We start from the raw sequence: 22,249 nt of genomic DNA, 5'->3' as shown, positions 1-22,249 counted from the left end.
TATTCATGCCTTTGTCCTTTTCATAATGATTGTTACTTTATATTAGCCTTGAGGAATTTTCACCATGAACTCCACAGTACACATAGAAGAAAAAGAGAGTCCTTGATTCAAAAGTTTGCAGACTGAGACAAAGGGTCTGAGACAAAATGGGATGTGTTTAAGTGCTCAGTGTGCACCTTTATGGCAGAAGAGTAAATTTATGGGTGAAAATAGCCACAGTGCTGCTGCCATTTTAAACCTTTCTGACACTAGAGAATGGTGTCAGCAGAAAAAATGAAATGATGCAGACATCAAGATCTATAAATTTAAGTCAGGATTTCAAAATGAGCTTGAGGAAAATATTCCATTACCCCTCAGGGCCTGTAAGGCTACTTTGAAGATTAGATCTCTAAGCATGAATAAATACATAAATATGCTTCTAGTATGGTTTCTTAAATATGTGGTTAGCAAAATAGCCATTTAAGAGGAAACCTGTGAGATTCTTCTATACCATGTTTTTGAAAGTCACATCCTTTTTTTTCTTAATCCACATTCACAGAACAAAACACTGAATGTATGGGGGGTTGAAGATTAAACTTCATTGCTTTCCTTGGCAAGCCAAATGAAAAAATATATGTCTCAATACCAATTCCTGGAACAGATTTAGAAGAATCTATAACAAATTAAAGGAACACCAATATTTAACAATTTTAAATCACAACTAAAAACACTGAAGTTGAAAGTTAAATTTGAACAGAAATACATTTTAAAAGATATGAGGATGAATTGAAAATAATTACATAGAAGAGATTATGCTCTCAAAAGCACATAATGTTCTGTAATTGAGATCTTTGTCTCATCTTTTCTAGCCCATCTATCCAACATATAAAAGTGCATTTAAACTAACTGTGAATTAGGCTTTTGGATTCTTTTCATGGGTGAAAAAACGAATTATGATGATTTTATACTACTGTTTGTTTTCCCACAGACAGAGCTATCTCCCCCCCCCCCCACCCCCCCCCCACTATCTGCTTAAGCAGCAGATCTTCACACATATTAAGTTCATGGCTAGATTGTATGTAACCAGCCCAGGGACTAATGGCTTCGTGAGCTCTGGCAATGGATGGTACATGTGTTGCTAGTTGCTTTTTTTTTTTTATGTGGTCTGATAGGAAAAGCTGATACAGCTGGTCCTTCACTGCTAGGGTGGCTGTTTGTTACCTGCTGGCCATCACCCCCTTCTGAAACCAGCATTTTTGGCAGTGGAGAACTTAGGCTCAGAAAAAGAGAACCGCAAAGGAATGGCTGTCCCAGAAAACAAAGAAATTAAAAAGCAACCCGAAACAGTGGGAAGCAGCACCTCTGTGTACTTGGGCTGCCAGAAATACATGGCATGACAGAATACAAAGGACAGTGCTTACCTCATTTACCATAACCACCTAGAAGTCAAGCTCCTAACCCATTCTCAGCCAGGTTCCCTCTCAGGGAGGGACAAAGTGACAATGAATAATCCTATTTTAAGGCAGATTCCTACAATAGGCGGGGTGAGTCACCCTCTGGAAGTGTCACCTCGCTCAGTAAATTACAGAGGCAAGCAAAAGGACTGAGCTCGGACAGAATGCTAGCTCTTGCCTTTTAGAGCTAAGGAGCTGAATCCCATCCAAAGTTCTCAGGATATAAAGAACTCATTGCCTCCAAGACTTTGCCCTGGAAAAGACGACTAAATTGCTATGAAAAAAGTGAAAAGGAAAAAAAAAGAGGTGAATGCAATTCAAGGAAGAACTCGTCCCAGCTATGGCCTTCTCTTCCTACGAAGGAGGCAGCAATGTGCAGCTGCTCAGTGGATGCCTGTGTAGGGCTGTGGGTGCTCTCCTCTGCCCACGGGGCTGGCACGGGGCAGACTCGGTTCCAGTGGGTGGCTTTGCCATCCGGAGAGGGGCCACCAGCCCCACGTGCCTCGTCCCTGGGCGAGACAGCTCCAGTGAGCAGCTGTGGGAAGGCCTGAGAGCCCAGCCCTGCTCCCCTCTGCCCCAGTGCCACCCTGGCGGGAGTACGAGCACGTGTGAGCCTGAGTCATGGGAAAGATTAGCTGCCTTCCTCCTTCCCCCTCCGTGGAGCTGCTATTCAGTCACTGAGATTAGGACATGTCTTAATTAGCCAAGATAGAGATGCCCTGCAAGGAACTGGAAGGTATCCCACGCATTTTTCCCTCGTGCTTTGTCTTTACCTCCCTTCCCTCAGGGAAGGATAATTTTGTTTCCAGAAACAGAATAAGACTAAACTTTAAAAATATTAAGGTGCATTATAGCAAAACTTCCTTGGCCCTCAGGAAGAAAACAAGTTGTACATTTTATGCTTATCCTAAGTAAAACATGAGTCATGCATGGTAATAATTTATTTCCAATTGTACAATTATCCAAGTATGTACAACTTTTACTGGAGGTCTAACACATGCTTCGTAAATGGGCAGTTGATTGGGGAAGTGGGGATTTACATGAGATGGGAGTTTTGAATCTGAAATCACGTAAATATTTTCTTTATACCAATACTGGCTGAAAGCACAGAAGTATGTAATTGGTAACATTACACAATAAACTAGAAATATATTGGCCACCCTATGGCTTATAGCAGAAATGATGCCGTCATTTCAAGTTGCACTTAAAATTTTCTCCAACCTTAAAAGGACTGTTTCAAAATATTAAAAGCACCTAGTTTATGTCTATGCCTCTTAGTATAACACTGAATGGATTGTGTTTGTGAAGTCTTAGACAGAATTGTGACTGCAGGGTTTTATATGGCTGGAAACAAGGTAAACCTGAAGAAAATATAGGGTCTTCAGTGTTTATATAGTGTGGGGCAATTTTCACCTCACAGTCTAGCACACTAAAGCTGTTTTTCAGACCCAGACATATTAATATACTGTTCTCCTTAGAAAAGCTTCACAAATACAGATGCTTTAAGTGAAAACAGAATAAATCATGAATCAATCTAAATGAGAGAGGAAAGGCAGACACCCCTCCCCCCCAAACTAAAACATCTAAACATTTCTCAAACCTACAGTTTATTGTGTTTTCTTGTACTGTTCCCTTGCCTCAAACTGCTCATGAAGAAACAATAATAAGAGAAAGAAATGTTTGGAACTGTATCTTTAAGCTACAAGTTCTTTTGGACTGGCAACTGAACCCTGTAATGCTCATCAATGTGGATCTATACTAATGATTACACCAGATGCTCCTCAGGGCCAAACCACAGTAAACCTTTGTTTTTACCTTATTACTGCATCCCTTAGGAAAGCAGCTACCCAGCCACCTTTCCATGCTGAGCATCTGCAGGCCATCAGTGATAAAATTGGATATGGAGTTGCATGGCTAATCAGAATTAGAGAACTGACTGCTGGAAGGACCCATCATGGTCTGTATCACAGTCCATTTCTGCTCTGCACTGCACAAGGGGTGTGTGGAAACAAGGGACGAAGATAGGAGAGGTAGGACAAGAAACACTTTCAGCACAGGAAATGAAAGTAGGATAGGTCAGTGGAGTGACATTCTTCAATCTCCTATCTGGAAAGGGAAACCTGATTTTTAAGTGGCTTTTTCTTTTTATCCTTATCTCACATCAGAAATCCTGGGGTTACAGAGTTGCATCTAGATAGAAATTTAAGGCAACAATACAGAAGAAGGAAGGGAAAAATTATTAAGAAAAAAAAACAACATTTCCTCTTGTTGAGGTTTCAAAGAGTTAAGAGGCAAAATTACCCTTTTTAGAAACTGTCTGCTGGGAAGACAACTTAACCCTGTGGTCAGCAGGCCCTGGCCTTACACTGCACCCATAATAGTCACACAGGCATCCTGAGCCAGGGCCAGTGTTGCCACATCTTTAAAGACAGTTGACAGCTAAACGGGGGATGCTTTAATTGTGCAGGGTTAGCTTGTGAGTGAAGTTTTCCATGTTACTCTGTGTGTGGTTTGAGACTGGCTGGGTGCAAATGCAGCCAGTTTTTTAGAGGGTTTACTAGCTCACAATGTTTTTTAACGGGCAAGAAAAAGCAGTGTTTTGCTTGGGAAGCTATTTTAGTGTGCCCTTAGTGGTTTTAAAATGATCCTCACAGCAACAAAGGGTATTTTTCCCCCTGAAAAATGAAAAAAAAGACCTCCTACCAAAAAATGTGGGATTTCCAGTCTTTACAACATGCTATACAGAACAGCTTATAACAAGTGATTCGAAAATACAGTTTAAAAAATTATTCTGACAAGACTCGATATAGATGCATTTCAGTGATGATATTATTTCCATTGTAGGATTATACACAGATATACAGATCAAAGACAGAAACTATGATTAAGTCTTATGCTCCCACTCTTCCCTTAATTAGCATTTTCACCTCTGTGACTTTTCTCAAGTGCACTTCTGTTCCACTGAGCTTTTTAAAAAAAGCCTACGTAATCCAAAGCCTCCATGATACAATATCTATATTTATAGTTACTGGACATATATTTATATAAGGAAGGAGCTATTAACTTCAGAGAGGCAGGGACAATGCAAATGACAACAGCATATGTTTGGGATCTTACCAGTAAGCCAGTAATGTTCAGAAATGTCAGTTCTGATGTAATGGTGGTCGTGAGAAGGGCCCAGAGAACGTGTCAGAGCAGTGTCTTTGCCAAGGAAATCAGAAGCTGTTCCAGCATAAAGATACTCATCTGCAATGAAAAAGAAATAGGGTTCCTACAGCTGTGGCATAAAAAAAAATTTAAGACTATTTACATTTTGTTGGGTGGAAAACACCTGTGTATAATTGATCTATAAACCAATTTAATGCTTTAAAATATTATTGGGTCATATTTTAGTGGGGTTTTTGGTTATGTGAATTTATTTACATTTAAATGAGGGTGATATTTATGTATCTGAGAAGTAACACAGTCAAAGCCTAATTTTCAGATCTTTTAGGCATCCAGAAAAGTAAATTTCCCAGGCTTTAATGTGTACTGGGCTCTTAAGGGTATAAAGATCTATTTAATCTGAACACCCTGTCCCATACACCTGGGAGCCATGGTGAGGGCATGGCCACTTGTCCATTCCAGCCACTCCTCTGTCCCAGGACTGCCATGGCCCCAATGGCTTTGCTGCTCCAGAGACACAAAAACAGGATAGATGATTCTCCACTGGAATGTTGCAGCTTGGCCCATTCCTGCAGCAAGGATCTCCATCCAAAACTTAATTCACAAAGAGGAATTCAGGCACAAATTCAAGGAATTTGTGTTAATGGCGGGAATATGGCTACAGACACAAATCATCATCATTTTAACACAGAGTGGTCTCCCTAAAATAAATGACACATTTCGCTTGAATAAGGCACCCAGAACTTGTCTCTGTGACAAGGACACTACATCTGTAACAGAGTGCCTTGAGCTTGCTGCAACTGCAGTCACTATTTGCTCTTCTGCCCTTTTTGTGGGCAATGAAAATGCTAAGAAATGCACAACACTTTCTGTTTCCCTTCAGATCTCAGTACTTTTCAAAAAGAAGCAAAGAAACATTATCACTGTAAACCTTTTTTTGTTTTTTACCACATAGTGCATTTTAAAATACTCTTTCTGTAAAATAACAAGCTTTATTTGTGGGACCGGGTTTTTTGGTATTTTTTGTTTAATAACTTGCAGGAATAAATCCTTAGAATTCATAAAAACAAAAACGTTCATGTTCATAAATTATGATTTTATAAAATCTATATGATACATAAAAATCCCCTTCCAAAAGTTCCTTATCCAGGTTTTCTGATACTCCTGGGTCGAAACATTTCACAAGATCTTTCAGAGAGAAGCTTTTGTTGAATGTGAATGCAGAATAAATACCATTCAACACTGATGTTTGTGCTTTCATTTGCAGAAGATGTAAATGCACTTTAAAAAATAAGATCAAGGGGGGAAAAAAAATCAACAAACCAACCCACAACCCATGATCCACAAGCCCTTTATTTGTCCAAAAAAGATCTATCATCTTTCTTTTTACCTCATTATTATTGTTACTTCTGTATTATTTCCATGACAGTTGTGGAAAGCACATCTTTCAGACAGCATGTTGCCTTTGTAAAGAAACAAAAGTGCATTCTGAAAGGTATTTGTCATAATGAGGAATGGGCAGGGTAATTGGTGTTTGCTAACTGACAGGCACTCGGTGATCGATACATCTGAAGGGCCAACAGAAATTCTCCATCCTTGCTTAGGCTCTGCTGACAAGGCATTTTCAGCACTCCTCTTGGCATTTGGTATCTCTCATTCCAAGTTCCTGTTACGTCCTGAACAGTTTTGGTGAGTGGTAATTTGTAATAGAGGATGGATGATGAGCAGGTGATTTTTCAGTCAAAAAACCCTAGTTTTTGAAATTTATCTATGGGTCTACTTGAAGTGATATATCATGTAGTACTCAGATTACTTATTTCTACAAAGATTGAAAATTACTCAGTTACATTAACTTACATATATGAGTGAAAATATAGTTAGATATTACTTAGCTCATAAATGTATAACTGAATAAAAAGTGTTCTCTGAAGGATATAAGCAATCTTTACTGCCATTTGGCAGATAAATAAAAGTAGATGAAAAGAAGTGACTTGCCAAGGTTACTCTGCTCATTAGTGGCAAAGATGGGAAATGATCTCACCTGAGCTCCAGAGCAGCATCTTACCCATGAACTATACTGCTCTCCTAGTTCACTTGGGAATAATATCCAATAATATCCAATTACCAAAACCACATTCTCTGGTTAGGCCTGTAACTCTTTACAGTGCTCCTTGTACTTTACTGTGAAGCACTGGACACCAGCCACAGTCAAAAAAAGGATACTAGAATACCCTGACCATAAATTTTATCTCGCTCAAAAATTGTTACACAGCAAAGTCCGTGTCTTAGCTAGCTAAAAGACAGCAGCTTCTTCATTTCACAAGATTTAATAGAACAGTCTAAGCATGAGAGTGCTACTGAAATTAGGCAATGCTGTAATAAATCACAGAGTTCTACTGCTTGCATTAAAAAAAAAAAGTTAAAAAAAAAGTTAAAGTTTCTGGAACCCCATTTTAAAAATAGACTTCACGGTCATTAAAGAGTACTAGGGGTCTCTGAGAAGAATAAGCACAGGCTTTAATCTATTGTTTTTAATAAAGGAAGTCCTGCCCCATCTGTAGGGTCAGAATCACAAATCATCTATCTTATTATCTGAGAATAAAGACTGAACATTAGTCATATTCTTTTTATAACACAGAGTGACCGATACTTCAAAGCACTGTCACCACTGCTCTTTGGCTGTAAATGAAAACGTCATGGTGCTTCACTCTTATCTTGTATTCATATGCTCAACGGACAAGTTAAATGAAAATTGTCCAAAGCTATGAACCAAACCATGACAAAAGTAGCTCTTATAGTGATTTGAAATCCAGAGGTCAAGCTGACATTCCTCAGCCCCAAATGTCAGACCACACAGTGCTGCGATGCACGCAGCAGGCAGAGTGCACTATCTGCTCCTTGCTCCCAGCCTCAGAAGTGGCTACTCGAGTAAATAGAAACCTCAGAAACGTATTTATGGAAAGAGTGCATGTCAGCAGACTTCAAAGGGCAGAACATATTGATAATTGCAGAAAGAGGCCCACAAGGGCTTCAAACACTCTCTGTCCGTGTGGGTTTTTTTGTTGGTCTCTTAAAGGAGCAATGACTGTGTGAGGGTGAAACCGCCTCCCTGCCCAGCTGACAGAGGCTTCACTGCCATTCTAATGCCTCTGTTTGCACTGCTGCCCTTCCAGCTCTCTGGTGTCTGCAGCCTGAAGGCTTCCCCAGCTCTGAGAGCACAATCCAGCACTGGAAACATGACCAGTGCCAGAGGAGCTCCAGCAGTGGCATCTGCTGAGCCCCTGGGCTTGCACAGAGCCATCGCAGCTCCGAGGGCAGCACCTGGCTCTGGTGGCTCCTTACCTGCCATCACTGAAGCAAATGGCTGCTGGGGGTCGAAGGGGCACTTCAGCCTGCCAGACTCCAGGTTCTGGGTATCCAAACGGAACACCATCTCCTGAGAATAAACACAAATTCGTTATTCTGGTGTGGCTACAGAGAAAAACTCACTGAGACAGCCTGTTCTGCAAGCATACAAAGTGAAGGTTTTTAGATCATGCAGCTGTCATCTCAGCATTGATGTTTACAGTCTATGTCTGTTTCATATCTGGATTTTTTCACTCAGTGTTTTACTGTATCCTGGTCACTCTATAGTGAAACACCAATCTTAAAAAAAATACAATTATTTTCAGAAAAAAAAGAGATGCATTGTTCATTTCTCTCCAATTAAAAGCTGGATTGTACTTAAAAGGCACTGGCTTCTATTTGGGAAAGTGCTGATAGACTGTGTTGCAACAGGAGACCCTGAAGGGATTCTGGCTGACTCTGAAATTTCTCCAGGGACTGCTGAATAATGTTCACAACAGACATAGTTCAGACCCTTTTAAAATGAAAGCAGCATATGCTCTGTCTTATTATTTTTAACAAGGCTAAAGATACAAGAGATATCAGAATAGTTTCTTCCTTGTAGCTTCCAAATACAGTATGATTAATTCCTGGGCCACAGAACAAGAGCATAGAGGAAGATAAAGAAAATAAGTTATTTAAAAATTATTGCCAATGTTCTCAGTGGGCAATCAACAACTCGATTCCCGTAGGCATCTATTTGAAGCTTTATTATAGTTTTGAATTGCCAGCAGGGGTTCTTTTACTTGCCCTTTTCAATGGTTTCCTGAAAGTGCAGTTAACCTGAAATCCATAGTAAGTCCTGCTGAAGTAAAATTGATAGCTCACAGGTGTAAAGTGAATTCTCTGCAGGTATAGGGAGTTCATCTTCAGAACTGTGCTGCCTTTAAGAGAGGGGAGATTTCCCACAGAAGTGCTTTTAACGTTTTCCTTTAACATGCTTTTCTACCTACAGGGATATTTAAAATCCCACTAGTGCTCAGAAATCAAATCAATGTATTATAGAAACAAAAATTTAGAAGCTAGTTTTTAAAAAAAAATCAGATCATCTCCATGATTTCATCAATTAAAAATGGTTTAAGTGATTTTAATTATTTTAATTATTTCTTATCTCTACCTTGCAAGAGGTGAGGAGAGTACAAGTGACAAGCAAGTATGTCCAAAGATGGCCACATAGGATTAGACTTCACAACACATTAATTCAATTCATCCTTAATGCACATCAGATTATAAATGACCAAACCTTTCTATGTTATTGAGATGCCTCCTAAACTCTCTAGGCTCAGAAGACAAAAGCCCAGGATATTGAATAATTAAGCTCCTTAAGAGAAAAGGAAAATCAATTCCAATCTGGGAACATAAATTCAATTTCCTCCAGCAATCTGAGCTCGTAGGAAGCGGAATTTAATCATCAAAAAACTTGTTACCTTCCCAAACCTGTGGAATATCAGGGAAACTAAATTCTCAGGCTGCTGAAGTGAGCATGGCAAGGACAAAACTAAACTAAAAATTAGTTGTTTTTTTTCCTGACAATGCTGGTGTCCCATTGTTCTTTGTTCTAGGATGTGGAAGCCTGAGCAGCTCAGAGAACCCTTGCCTTATCACATGGGAAGAGGCTGTTTGCAAGCCCAGCAGTGCTCAGGGGACCAAGGGAGTTACAGATCAACATCAAATATTTCAGACTTCACCCAGACAAACTAATGGACACTACCAGGCATTCACACAGAATTAACCTCCTGCTTTCACTTCAGGCAAAGCTTTCAAAGAAAAGAGCATCCCTTGGAGAGCTGTGGCTAACAGCATCAACCAGGCCAAGCCTCTTCTTCACCAGCCAAGAGAAGTTCTGGCAGCGACTCGAGCAATAACAAGACGAGGACTTTAATCCCCTTTAATTGTGTGATCCCGTTGGGGATTTGTACTGCTTCAAAAGCAGTGGCTGCTGTGGTTTTGTGTCACCTGATCCACAGTGTTTTCCTCTCTGTTTTCACAGCACTGGCACTGGCCAGGAGAGCACTGTGCAGATCCACCAGTAGCTTTCAAAGGTCAGCAGAGCACTGCCTGGCTTCACCATGAGGCTATCTCAGGGCCAGGCTCTCCCAAGCATCCCACATCTTCCTGGAGAGGTTGCTAATCACCAGACACTCATTATCTGTTATTATAACCCAGAGATTTAAATTATTTTTTTAATTTAAAAAAAAGTGAGGGATTGAGGGATGGAAAGAAGAAAAAAATTTAAGAGAATGGATTTACTGGCTTCAGTTCCAAAAAAGGAGATATTTTCAACTGCCTGTCAAATTCGTATCACTGGGCCTATCCTCAGCACCCTCCTGCTTTGTCACATTTATCTGGAGAGGCGGTGGAAGGATGCTGGCTGAAGAGTGTTTGGGCCTCCAAGAAGGAAAGGGAAAATATGCCTTATGCCATTCAAGGCTGATAAGTCAGTAGGAGGCTGCAGAAAAGCTGCTCTGACAGAAGAGGCAGGAGCAGTGCTGAACACGGTCCAACCTACCCCTGCAGCTGAGCAACCAGGAGGAATGTGGGAGAGGCAGGACTGGGGGACAGTGAGGGGATTAGGAAATACAATACCAGGATTCTTCTTCCATTTCCTCTCACAAGGTAATTGGTCATGTCTAGCTGAGACAGACCCCTTGTCTAGACTGGCTGCCGGACTGAACAGTCAGACCAAATCCATAATTTCATAAGGTCTGGTGAAAACAACCTTCACAAATGAAGTAGATGAAATGAAGTAGGGCAATGATAGAGTGAATAAGGAATCTTGCTAATGACCCAGAGGTAAACCTGAGCCTTATTTATACTCTTGCTGAGAGCTGTTCTGGTCTATTCAGCTGTGTATTTGATCATTCAGCTAAGAAATCAGCATGATACAAGGGATCTTATACCCAGTTGCTTCAACTGGAATATTTAAAGTAGCAAAGCAAAGAAGTCTACAGACTTATTCCACTGTAAGCCAAATCATACACCACATACCAGACAATACCAGGAGCATTAATGGTTTATTAGGCAAAGAACACTACTGTGTACATTTCTCACAGCTTCAGTTTTCTGTTGCACGGAAAACACATTGGTCATCCAACCCACAGGTTGTGAGGTACATAATGACAGATCTCAGTCTGGGCAAGCATTAATCTCTTTTTTTCTTCCGTGAGGATCTTCCCTTGATTCCATGCATCAGTGACAGAACAAGGTGGAACAATTTTAAATGAAATAGTGTAGGTTTAGATTAGATTTTGGAAATAAATTATTCCTTGTGAGGGTGGTGAGGCATGGGTCACCCAGAGAAGCTGTGGATGCTCCATCCCTGGAATTGTTCAAGGACAGGCTGGAGTGAGCTTTGAGCAGCCTGGTCTAGTGGAAAGTGTCCCTGCCCATGGCAGGGCAGGTAGAATTGGGTGGTCTTTAAGAGCCCTTTCCACCTAAACTGTTCTACGATTTTTATTCTGTTTCAGGTTAATCCATTTAGTAACTTTAGATGACATTTCTTATATTCCAGAATTTTACCCAGCCTTGAAGGAAAGAGAAAGCTATTTCTATAACAGCATAGGAAGCTTGCACCACAGGCAATCAGCCAGACAGATCACATCTCAACACTGTCTGAGAACAGTGCCAGTGGGATAAATATAGCCAAGGTGTGATACACATAGGAGTTAAAAAGAGACTTGTGTACTAAGTGGCTGCTTGACACAACACCAAAATTCTTCTGTTTTGGGGGTTAGGTCTCAAACATTTACCACTTAGGATAGAGATTTCTTTGTCACCACAAATGAAGACCAATCAGCTGCTAAACTTCAGCTCAGGAATATGCCACCAGTGATGGACGACACCCAACACCTCCTTAGTAACCAGACTGCAACACATTACAAAGTCCTGAGATGTTGTCCTTGCATTCAGGCTCAGAGACCCTTTCAAAGTGTTCATTACTCTCATGCACAAGGCATAGGAATCCCTCTGTGGGCCAAGGGTATATGTACATTAAAAGACAGAACTACAAGTTTCATCTTGAATTCTGAATGTATGTGTGTAAGGAAAGTATGTGCAGAAATTACTTACTAGAAAGGAAGACATCTGGGTTAGATGTTCTCTTCACTTAGTTAATCACATGGAAGTGTCATTCCAAAGAACTTTGTGTATTAAGCCTGAGGAAAGTGCTTTGTTCAAAAGTGATATGCACATACCAAATGTGAGAACGAGAGTTCCCGTCTGACCTGCAGAATCCACCATTTACCCTGTTATTTATGCAAGCTGCTGTCAGGTCATTTTTTACACACTCACATAGTATTTTCCTATCTATGATGAATGTTAAACAAGATGAGGGCTATTCCTTGACATGTTACACTAGTGAGAAAGTTAAATTACCTCTTTGTGAGTTCCGAGTTCAATGTATCCACAGAGAGGGTGAAACGCTCCTGTGCCACAGACATAAACATGGGTCCGGTTGTACGGCTGAAGAACACGGATAAAATTGGCACATTCTGTCTGTTGGGAAAAAAAAGATAAAGGTTACTTTTCATGTTTATTCTTCTTTTTTACATTATACATTCTACTAAGTTACAGCCATAGCACTGGTGTACTTAAAACTACTGTAGCAGAGACTGTTTATGAAGCAGTTCAAAGCTGTGACAGCTACAATTTGACAGTGGCTATCTACCAGGCACTTCATCAATCAGACCTGCAAACCTAATTCTGCTGTGAGGATTACAGCCACAAGAAGCTGTGTGCCCACAGCACGGTTTGGAGGGTATCTGTTCAGCCTGTGTCATAGCAAACAACACCTGCCAGCAATTGGGCAGAGGTCTCAGAGCCACTGGGTTTGTCTGGCTACCAGTCCTCCTGCCTTTGCTTCCCAGCTCAGGATGCTGCACATGCTTTAACACCAAACATTGCATTGTTAAAGTAACTGTGGTGGGCTGAAAGGCTTCAACACACTTCCAAGGGTATGCTTTGTCTCTGCACTAACCACATCTTACTGGTGACTTCTATTTGATCATTTCTGAGTTCAGTGGTCTGTCCTGGCTCTAGCTGGGCTTGGTCCTTGATGAGAAGCACAGGCAGATGCTATGTGCTTCAAGGATGATACATGGCTGGAGGAAAAGGCTTGCTCCAGCTTTCCCCAAAATGAAATTAATACAGAAACACTAACAAGTACTTCAGAGGGAATACACGTACTTTCAGACAACATCCTACACCTAAGTGAGAGTCCAAAACAAGTATTTCCCTCCCAGGACCCATTCGTTCTCTTAGTATAGACCCAGAACAGCATAAAACTTCCATATACACCGGTGTAAGAACATTCCCAGTGCTCAGCAAAGGTGTTGTTTAGGTTTTGACTGCTGTAAATATAGTGGTAGCCACAAATTAGAATAAGAAGTTGAAATTCTTCAAGCAGAGAGCTAATAGTATTTTGAGCTGGAATCTACCTTGGTAACTTATGTGCTGGACAGAAATTAGGAGATTTTTTTGAGACAAAATGAGGAAATTTTATTTAACAGCCAGGAAATGTTTACTTTTGTGGGGCTAGGCTCTAGACACATGATGTAATCTGTGCTAAGCAAAACATATAAAAATTGTATTGTATACCTTAAATATACTTCCTAAAGAAAATTTGTAGTTCCAGGGAAAAGCCATTGAGTCTGAGATTTTCTATTAACCCTAACTGAAGCTGTCTGCAAGTTATGTTGATTTGTACACTGCTCTATTTCCCTGTTTCTTTGAAGAATTATAATGAAGTTACACTCAGGACACTCCCAAGAAAAAAAGAAGCATTTTAATGCAAAAAAAGACAATTTCATGGAAGTATTGCCTGGTATACATTTCTGAGGTAAGTCCATTCATCTCTCAGCTGCATTTATTACATCAAAGAAAAATCTAGCATGATTGCTGCCTCCGATATTGAATTATTTTAAGTATTAGTATTTCAAAAACAATAGAAATGTAATTTTTTTAATTAAGAAAAAACACTTGGGACATTAATTCAGAAGTGTAACAAGAGCTTACTCATGTATTTTGTGCATTTAGTAACAAACACACAGATATTCATAAATCTCAGCAATAATAAAAAAAAATCATACTTACCTGGGCATCTTTCCCAGCTAATTTGCATAATTCTACCTTTTCTTTTGCTGCAGGCCAGTAAATCTGTAACACAGTTAAAATAAAACAAAGATTATGAAGATTATAATCTGTTCTGTGACTGATGAATTATTACATGAATAAACAGTTAAAACAGATTTATGCATGTTGAAAGATTTTGCCTGTAAATTGAAATGAACACGACTTCAAATACAAGATTCCACTGCAAAAAGTTAAGAAGTTTTAAATTAACCCCCTGATCTTCGTTTATTTCTTCATTGGCTACATGTACTTTTAAGAAGCATCAAGTAATCTGGCCTGGGCACCTTGTCACCATTATGTGTTTCTCTCAAAGTTATAATGAGCCAAATCATCTGGAAACTAAGCTGATTGCAAAGCCAGGCAAATTACATTTGTGAAGAATTTAGGCCAGTGGACTTGGCATAACTGTTATGAAAAAATACTTAGCTCTTTCTGCCAATTTTGAAACAAAATGAATTAGATTCAAAAAACTAAGGATAGCTCAAGAGAAATTTGTAGAACAAAAAGTACATCTGACAGAAATCAACAGTGCATGGTTTAAAAATGTCACCCATCAACACTAACTGAGTTTACTGAGAAAATGAAACAGAGGTTTAGAGTAGAATCGTAGAGTAGAATCGTGCCACTTAGATAAGTGGCATTAAATATTTATACCCTTTCTCTTTTTTAATCTGCCCTGAAGAATTATATAAAATAGGTTTTGATGTAGATGAATCCAGATGGCAAACTACTATCAGTTACTGTAATCCAAATTATGGTAGTGAAGAAATATCAACGAACAGTTCAGGTTCTGTCTCATTGATTTCAATTAAGCAGTCAAGACTGGGTATGATTTAGTACATCTTTGATTCTATTAAATTTAAAATAGAAGCTAAATACAAATTCTTCTACAACCACCCTGATAAAAATGGGTATTCTGTACTTCTAATTTTGACAAGACAAAACTATTGTTATTTCTCATAACTAATAGTAAAAACACCATAAATCACACTAATTTTTAAGCAAATATTGATTAGTACACTGCCTCAAGTCCCAGGCACCAGTCAGCAGGTCATCAGTAGTCACAAATGCCTTAGAGTAGTTTCCAATCACTCTTCACAAAATCTTAAACAGCAAATATATAAGAATGAAGAATTATTCTAATATGCATCAGGAATAAAAACATCATCAAGGAAGGACGCACAACCCAATGGCATACAAGAGAAGTTGACTGCTGTCATATTCCCTTTCATCCAGCTGTTGGCACCTTGTAGGAAGTAGCTTGACATACACAAGCTCAGTCCCACACGGGTAAGGAAAGCAAACAGCCAGTGTCCTGTGTCAAGTACCTTTATCACTTCCCAAAACCTACCATCACTGTTTCTCTGTCTGGAAACACTTTTGATTTTACTTCTCCCTCTTTCATTCCCAGTGAAAATGGATGTATTGGATTTCTGCAAGGAAATTAATTTCCCCTCACGTGAATTTAGTTACCTTTCTGATAAAAACCTCTTAGCAGAGATAATGGAGTTTAAGTTACTTAAACCTCAACCCTCTACAACAATATTTACATGGAATCAGAGATAAGACAGTGTAACAGCATTGCACCACTAGAGCACAACTTTGCTTTCCCAGAGCATTTTCTCAGAATGATGTGGTCATAACATCCAGGTATGAAAATGCAATCTGAAATCAGCCATGCCAGGGTGGCACAGTGCACAGTGCCAGGAAGCACAGAGGAAAGTACTGGGAATGTCAGGAAAGGGCTGAAGGTAGGTCCAGTCTGGTCCCTGCCTGGGCAGAGTGGGATGAGTCTCGATAGCAACACAGGTTAAGTTTAAGAAGAAAAACTGATGAACAGCTACCAGTGAAGAAAAGCTGATGAGAAAGAATAGAGAGAGGAATGTAAGATCATGGATTTCCAAACACATCTGGCCAAGGAGTTTTGTCTGAGCTGTCAGCTCTCTTGTGCACAAACTTTATGCCCAATTCTGCCCAAGATCCCTGAATCATTTACAGGAAAGACTAGAGGCCAAGGGGCTTGGAAGATGTCTGGCCAAAGTTTAGTTATCCAATTAGGCAGACAAGATGTCCCTTTGTAGGCTTTTGAAAATGCCCAGCTCTCCTTGTCAAATACACAGAAGAACTGGAGGAATTAAAAACAGAGACATCTGCTTCAAGGCATCAGAAGTGTTAATGGACTTGACTTAACCTCAATTCTTCTACAGATTTCTTTATGGGAACTAGTGTTTGTCCTACAAGGCTGAAATACACACACTCCCACTTCTATGGTAATTGACCACAGACAATTATATTAAAAAATCAATTGTTTTACTCTCTAGTTACTCAACAGCCTCAGTATTTAGCATTATATAAGGCCACATTAGACAATGAAAAGTGAAGCTAAGTGATCCAACTTGAAAATCAATTTGCAATTATATATGGAGGAGTAAAAGTGATGCTTATTTGCTTTATATATGAGAAATGAGAGGTTCCCAGAAACTGTCAGTTCTAAATTGTAATAGATCACTAAAATTGCATAATAAATAATGAGTTGATGCGCTGAGCAAGAAATCATAAGCCTCATTTTTCATTACAGGACATGCTCTGTAACAGTACCACAGGTCTAGTTCCCTAAAACACTGACACAAGTAACGTCACACGTCTGTATTGACTTTTCTGTAGGGGGTGAAATTAAGTTTTACTATAGTATTTTAATCCAGTAAGTTACTTAGTTTTTACAATATTCCAAAAAATAAGACAACATGCTCCTGTAGTTTCTGTTAGATTTTAAATCATTGAGCTTTTAAATGGTTTGAAGCTTTGAAATTGGCAATTTTTATTTTTTTTTTATTTTTCTATTTGCATGCTTTATGCACAATCGTAACAGCTAATCAACAAATTTTTTTTCCCAAATTCCTCAATAAGCAAAAACTTCAAGGAATGGGAACAAAAACCATATAAACAGGCACTAGATATTAAAGGTGACAACAACATTGACTTAAGTTATAATAATTTTGTGTTACAAACAGTACAAACTATATATTTAATATATTTTGTAGTTTCATCTGTATTTGAAATGTATGGAGAAATCTTAGAATAGCTTAGTGGAGTTACTGAATTTAAGGCAAGAATCCAACCAGTTGGAATATGTGAACTATATACCTAAACAGGATTCTTTTCTAATCTTCAGTTTATTTTCCTTTTAAAATAACCATATCAAAATTCCAAAGGTTGGCTACTGTCATGATTTCCAGATTTTATCTTCTATTGCCCAATTAAAACAAAAAACAACCTTACCACCATTACTTTTAAATCATTCTTCAAATATTTTCTTAAATTTAGCAACAGGAAAGAAATTAAATTCTCCTAATAAATGAAATTTAATAAGCTCTTTTTTATCAGAGACAAAGAATACCTCCCAGGAGTATGAAATTAAGCAGTACATAAGCGTAGGACAGATAAGGTATCACTTTAAAGGGTAGCTGGAAATTGATTTCTAATTAAAACAAAACATTTAAAACCACAAAGGTCTTTCCCAAATCAGGAGCAGCAGATTTTTAAAAGTAACATTTTCCTGTCACTAAATATGCATTTTTATTATAAAAAAGCTAAGAAAAGGAAAGCAAAAAAAAAAGTAAATGTGTATTTTTTATATATATATATATATAAGAATTGGTATGTGGATGATATATATATACACACAAATACATACACATGTGTATATACCTATGTGTGTGTGCATATATATGTATAAAAATATATGGATCCACCCTTCTCATTCCCAAAGAGCTTAATTTCAGCTGCTGTCATTAATTAATAATACTGGTATTTTACTCATTTTTCAGTATCTCTCTTTCTCTATCAGATTTTATTCCTAAGGTAACACTTCAGACTATAAATCCTAAGGAGAAGGGATTCTCAAAAATAAAACAGAGAAGTCTGATTACCAAAAAAAAAAAAGTGTGAAATTACAGCTTTTTCAATAATCACTTCTAATTAGTCTTCTAAATCTAGGATGGTGCAGGACTTCATAAAATGAGTGGAAAATGCTATATATTGTCCAACACAAAAGAGGAAGATCAAAAACTACCTAAACAATTAAAAAACTCATTGGTCTTACTTCATCTGTTTGCAAGGTTTCAAAACAAGTTTTTAGTTAGGGAAGGAAACACAAGTTTCCAATGAAAATGGAGTGTGGTAGAGAAGACAATATAACTTGGTAAACAGACAATGGTTCACTCTAATACTGCACTTTATTAACCCAGCTGAAGCACATTAAGGTGCCTCATGGCTCCACTTAAGTATTTACTAAATTGCCACATGGAAACTGATTAGCTCAGCTCCAAAAAACAGGCACTAGTACAAGAAAAAAAAATGGTCTGTTAAGTAAAGAACTTGAGGTAGGAAGCTACTCATGAAGTCCCTCAAGGAACAGAGATCATCCTATTTCATGTACCCTTCAGTAGCCTTGGTAAAAACCCAGAACTCTGCAACAACCCATGCAGGTGACAGAAAGTTGAGAAGCACCAGTGATACAAATGGAGTTGAATTATGCAGGAAGAATCAAAGAGCTCTGAAGACCAGAATTATAAACAGCCAGAGGAAATGGGTATAAACTGCTCATAAATAAATATCTATCATAGATTACAGATTTTAACAAAAATTAAATCTGAAACATTGGAGTAACAAGGATCTGTTCCACAGCAACAACATTCCTAAAGAAGTTGCATGAAGCACCCCAAAGAGCCACTTACAACAGCTGGGTTATGAGAGGAATAACTGCTCCATGAGGTAGCTGGTGCTGATAGCAGGGAGTGAGACCAATTGACCAACGTGACTCCTTCCAGTTTCAGATCCCCAGGACAGCCACGCTCATGCCAGCAGCAAGCACTTGAGTGTCCCATTGAGGCTGTCAGCTTTCAGCAGCCCTGGGGCTTTCACCAGAGCCTCTCCTGTACCTGATGTTGTGCAAGTGCTGCAGCACTTCTCAATCAGTGCAGCCCCTGGTACCACACACCCCAAAGTGCTCTGCTAGTGGTGCATGGAGCACCAGCAGGGTGTGTCCCTGCCAGGACTGAAGGGCATCAGCTCATCATCAGGTCTCAAAATACTCCCACACTGAATCTAGGGCTTGGGAAGAAGGGGATTGCTCCCTTCCTACCTCAAAGGAATAAAAAGTGATAAAAGCATTTAGATGAAAATACAGATCTTAAACAGCTGCTTGATACAGCAAGAGAAGGCCAGCTTTCTTCCCTTGTTTCATTCTGTGTACTAGATATTCATCATACTGATGCTTGAGGGAAGGTACGCAATAAAATTACAGCTTTCTAGGCATCAAAATGTCGTATTAAGGCTTTGTGAAGCATGCACACTGTAACTCAGAAGCTTAGGCTCACTGGCATGGGTAAATTCCCCATATGACAGTCCCAACTGCAGCTTCCGAAGAACAAAGACAGATTGAGTTGTAAACCCTTTGTCACAATGGCATAAGCAATATACTCCCCCTGAGAAACTCTTCTCCATTAAAAACTACCCCCCTGTGCGAAAAAAAAAAAAATTAAAAATAAAGGATTCATGACTTAGCTCAATGGGACCATAAAATGAGTACAGTAAAGAGGGCAACATGAGCCAAACAGACTGAAGAAAACTAGGAGACAGTCTAATCCTAGTTTTGTTATTTCCTTACTATATGTGACAGTCAGGTCTCAATTTTCCCACCAGTAACATGACAATAATGTGACTTTCTTTTTTTTTTCATTTATTTTCTTGATTTTCTGAAAAACTTTGTAATTCATAGCTCAAAAATCAAAAGCAAAGAAAAACAGTAAGATCAAGGAGCACTAAGAAAACATATGACAGTGATCCAATAAGAATGTCACCCTGCTGCACAAGACAATATCACAAATGTCATGCCCCAATGCAATAAGAGTGGGTGTTCATGGATTGTATCCTGAGAACTAGGACATTTGTCACTGCTGTATACTGACCCTGGGTCACTTCACTGAAAATTACTGCAAGCACTAAAAATTTACTGAATTTCCCAGAAAACACTGGAAAGAATTTAATGCATTCTCTGTATTATTTTGTGGAAAACAAAGAGTGTTACAATTATCACAGAATCATAGAATATTGTGAGTTGGAAGGGACCTACAGGGATCATTGAGTTCAACTCTTAAATGAATGGCCTGTACAGGGACTGACCCCATGACCTTGACATTATAAGCACCATGCTCTAACAAACTGCACTAATTAATGAGAAAATGATCTGATTTTAGCACACCATATTCGTATATCAGTTGTTCTCTAAATATCTCACATCTGCTGCATTAATGTGGGCAGTATGGAAGTCCACAGCTTGGGGAACTGGACAGATTGTCCTCACACACAAATCCTAACAGGAAGGTTACCCTAAGCAGGTCTTGCTATTGACTCCCACTGTAATTGCTGTACTCTGGAATTCAATATCTTCAAGTCATCAGCAAACAAAAGAAGCTGAAACATCTAAGTTCCTCATCTAAATTTCTCCCTGTATTTGAAAATTAATCAGGCTGTCCTTAGTGCTTTTTCATCTAGCATTCTTCATAGCAATTTCATCAAGGTTTAGCTAACTCCCAGAAAGAGATCCTTAAAAGCCAAGAATGTATCCTTAATATTTTTACATCTCCCACAGACCTTCACCTGTAGTACTATTTCCCATACCTGCAACACGAATCCAGGAAATAAAGTGACCAGAATTTCCATCTCCAATTATTTCAGAGTAACAGAAAATTTGATCTCTGATAGATATAATCTGATGTAACAGGAAGGGGGAAAGAGAGAATATGAGGCTTGTTTCAAAGTGATTTACAACACAGCAGGAATGCCAGTGTCAGTGTACAGCATTCTTTATTTTCATGGCGCTGTCAAACTGAGTAAAATGCACTGGAAGCCAGAGGAAAATAAAAGTTGCGTATCTGGAAGACATTCACAAGATTTTGGTAGCTCAAATTTGGCAGGTGGCTGTTAGAGTGAAACTTCATATTAGAACCAAATGGGCTTTAATATTGCATCTGTCTGTGACAAAGCAACATCTCCACATGCCCCACTTCTCCTCTTAAACTGTGATCTCCAACACAACTTAAGTAGCAGCCAATACTTCCATCCTCAAGGGTTTTCTGAAAAGTGCATTTTCATGTGTATGTTATGAGCACATGTGAAAGCTTAAAGAAAATAGACCAGATGCTGATTTCATTTACTCTGGATGAAATCTTAAAAGGCATCAGTGCTTCTACGCTTAATTTTCCACAGGGTAACCACAGCAGACTTCTGATTATTGTCTATTTCTCCTAAAAGGAAACCATACACCAGGATTTTTAGGGTAAATGACATTGCTCCTGACATGTTTATCACTTCAGACTAAAAACAAATCTTACCTTTGAAAAAGCCAATGACCAATATAACCAAATGTTTTCAGAGAGCCGGATACTGGCCATTCTTTATAGCTAAACACACGAGCAAAACACAAAAACGGCAGCGGATGTTTATGGGAACATAAATTATGGCAACAATGCAAAAGGAAATAACAGAGACACTCTCTTCCACCTAAGACTGCTGTCATTCTGGATTCATACTGCTTTCTTCACGTTTTGCTCCATCTGTGCTTTTGTGTCCGTAAACACTTTTCAAAAGCTTTCACTTTGTCTACACAGGTGCCTAAATTTAAGTCTGTCAAACAGCTTTGTAGAGTAAACAGCTCCGAGGTAAGACTCCTCCAAGGGCTCACAAGCACAAAGGCATCATCTCTGCCTCTGGAAGTCCCTAACCTGAAGTTTCACTTGGTTTATCCTAGATTATCCTGCTGCCCCACTTTCATAAGTTTAGATATCTCCAGTGGCTTCCACATGACTCTGGCCTTCAGTAATGTTTCCTGGCAAACTTTTTCTTCTGACAGGTCAAGAAAGCTTCACTCTCAGATTGTATGCAGTTTTGATGACAGGCAGGAAGCTAACTTCCTTTGAGCTATAGGATAAACAGCACATATTCTTTAAGAAGGACCAACTTGGTATTACTGTGTTTCAAGGCTGCAATAAACACCTCAAACTCTGTATGTATTCCTGAGGCTCAGGCCTGGTGGCAAGAACTAAAGCCTCCATTCAGTACTGGCTAAATTCCCACTG

At 39.0% G+C, this 22,249-nt stretch overlaps 1 protein-coding gene across 4 annotated transcripts in view; it reads right to left on the bottom strand.

The window, feature by feature from the left end:
- SEMA3D (semaphorin 3D) overlaps positions 1 to 22,249 on the bottom strand; it is a 135,754-nt gene that overhangs the window by 50,547 nt on the left and 62,958 nt on the right. For all 4 annotated transcript variants that reach the window (XM_064421856.1, XM_064421858.1, XM_064421855.1 and 1 more), the window contains exons 4-7: positions 14,073 to 14,135; positions 12,357 to 12,476; positions 7,941 to 8,034; positions 4,551 to 4,679 (exon numbers count right to left, since the gene is read on the bottom strand). In XM_064421856.1, the coding sequence (XP_064277926.1) occupies positions 4,551 to 4,679; positions 7,941 to 8,034; positions 12,357 to 12,476; positions 14,073 to 14,135 (406 nt within the window). The remainder of the gene's footprint in view (positions 1 to 4,550; positions 4,680 to 7,940; positions 8,035 to 12,356; positions 12,477 to 14,072; positions 14,136 to 22,249) is intronic.

Source organism: Passer domesticus, chromosome 5, assembly GCF_036417665.1.
Source record: "Passer domesticus isolate bPasDom1 chromosome 5, bPasDom1.hap1, whole genome shotgun sequence".
Taxonomy (NCBI): Eukaryota; Metazoa; Chordata; class Aves; order Passeriformes; family Passeridae; genus Passer; species Passer domesticus.
This window is presented reverse-complemented; position numbering and strand designations above follow the sequence as displayed.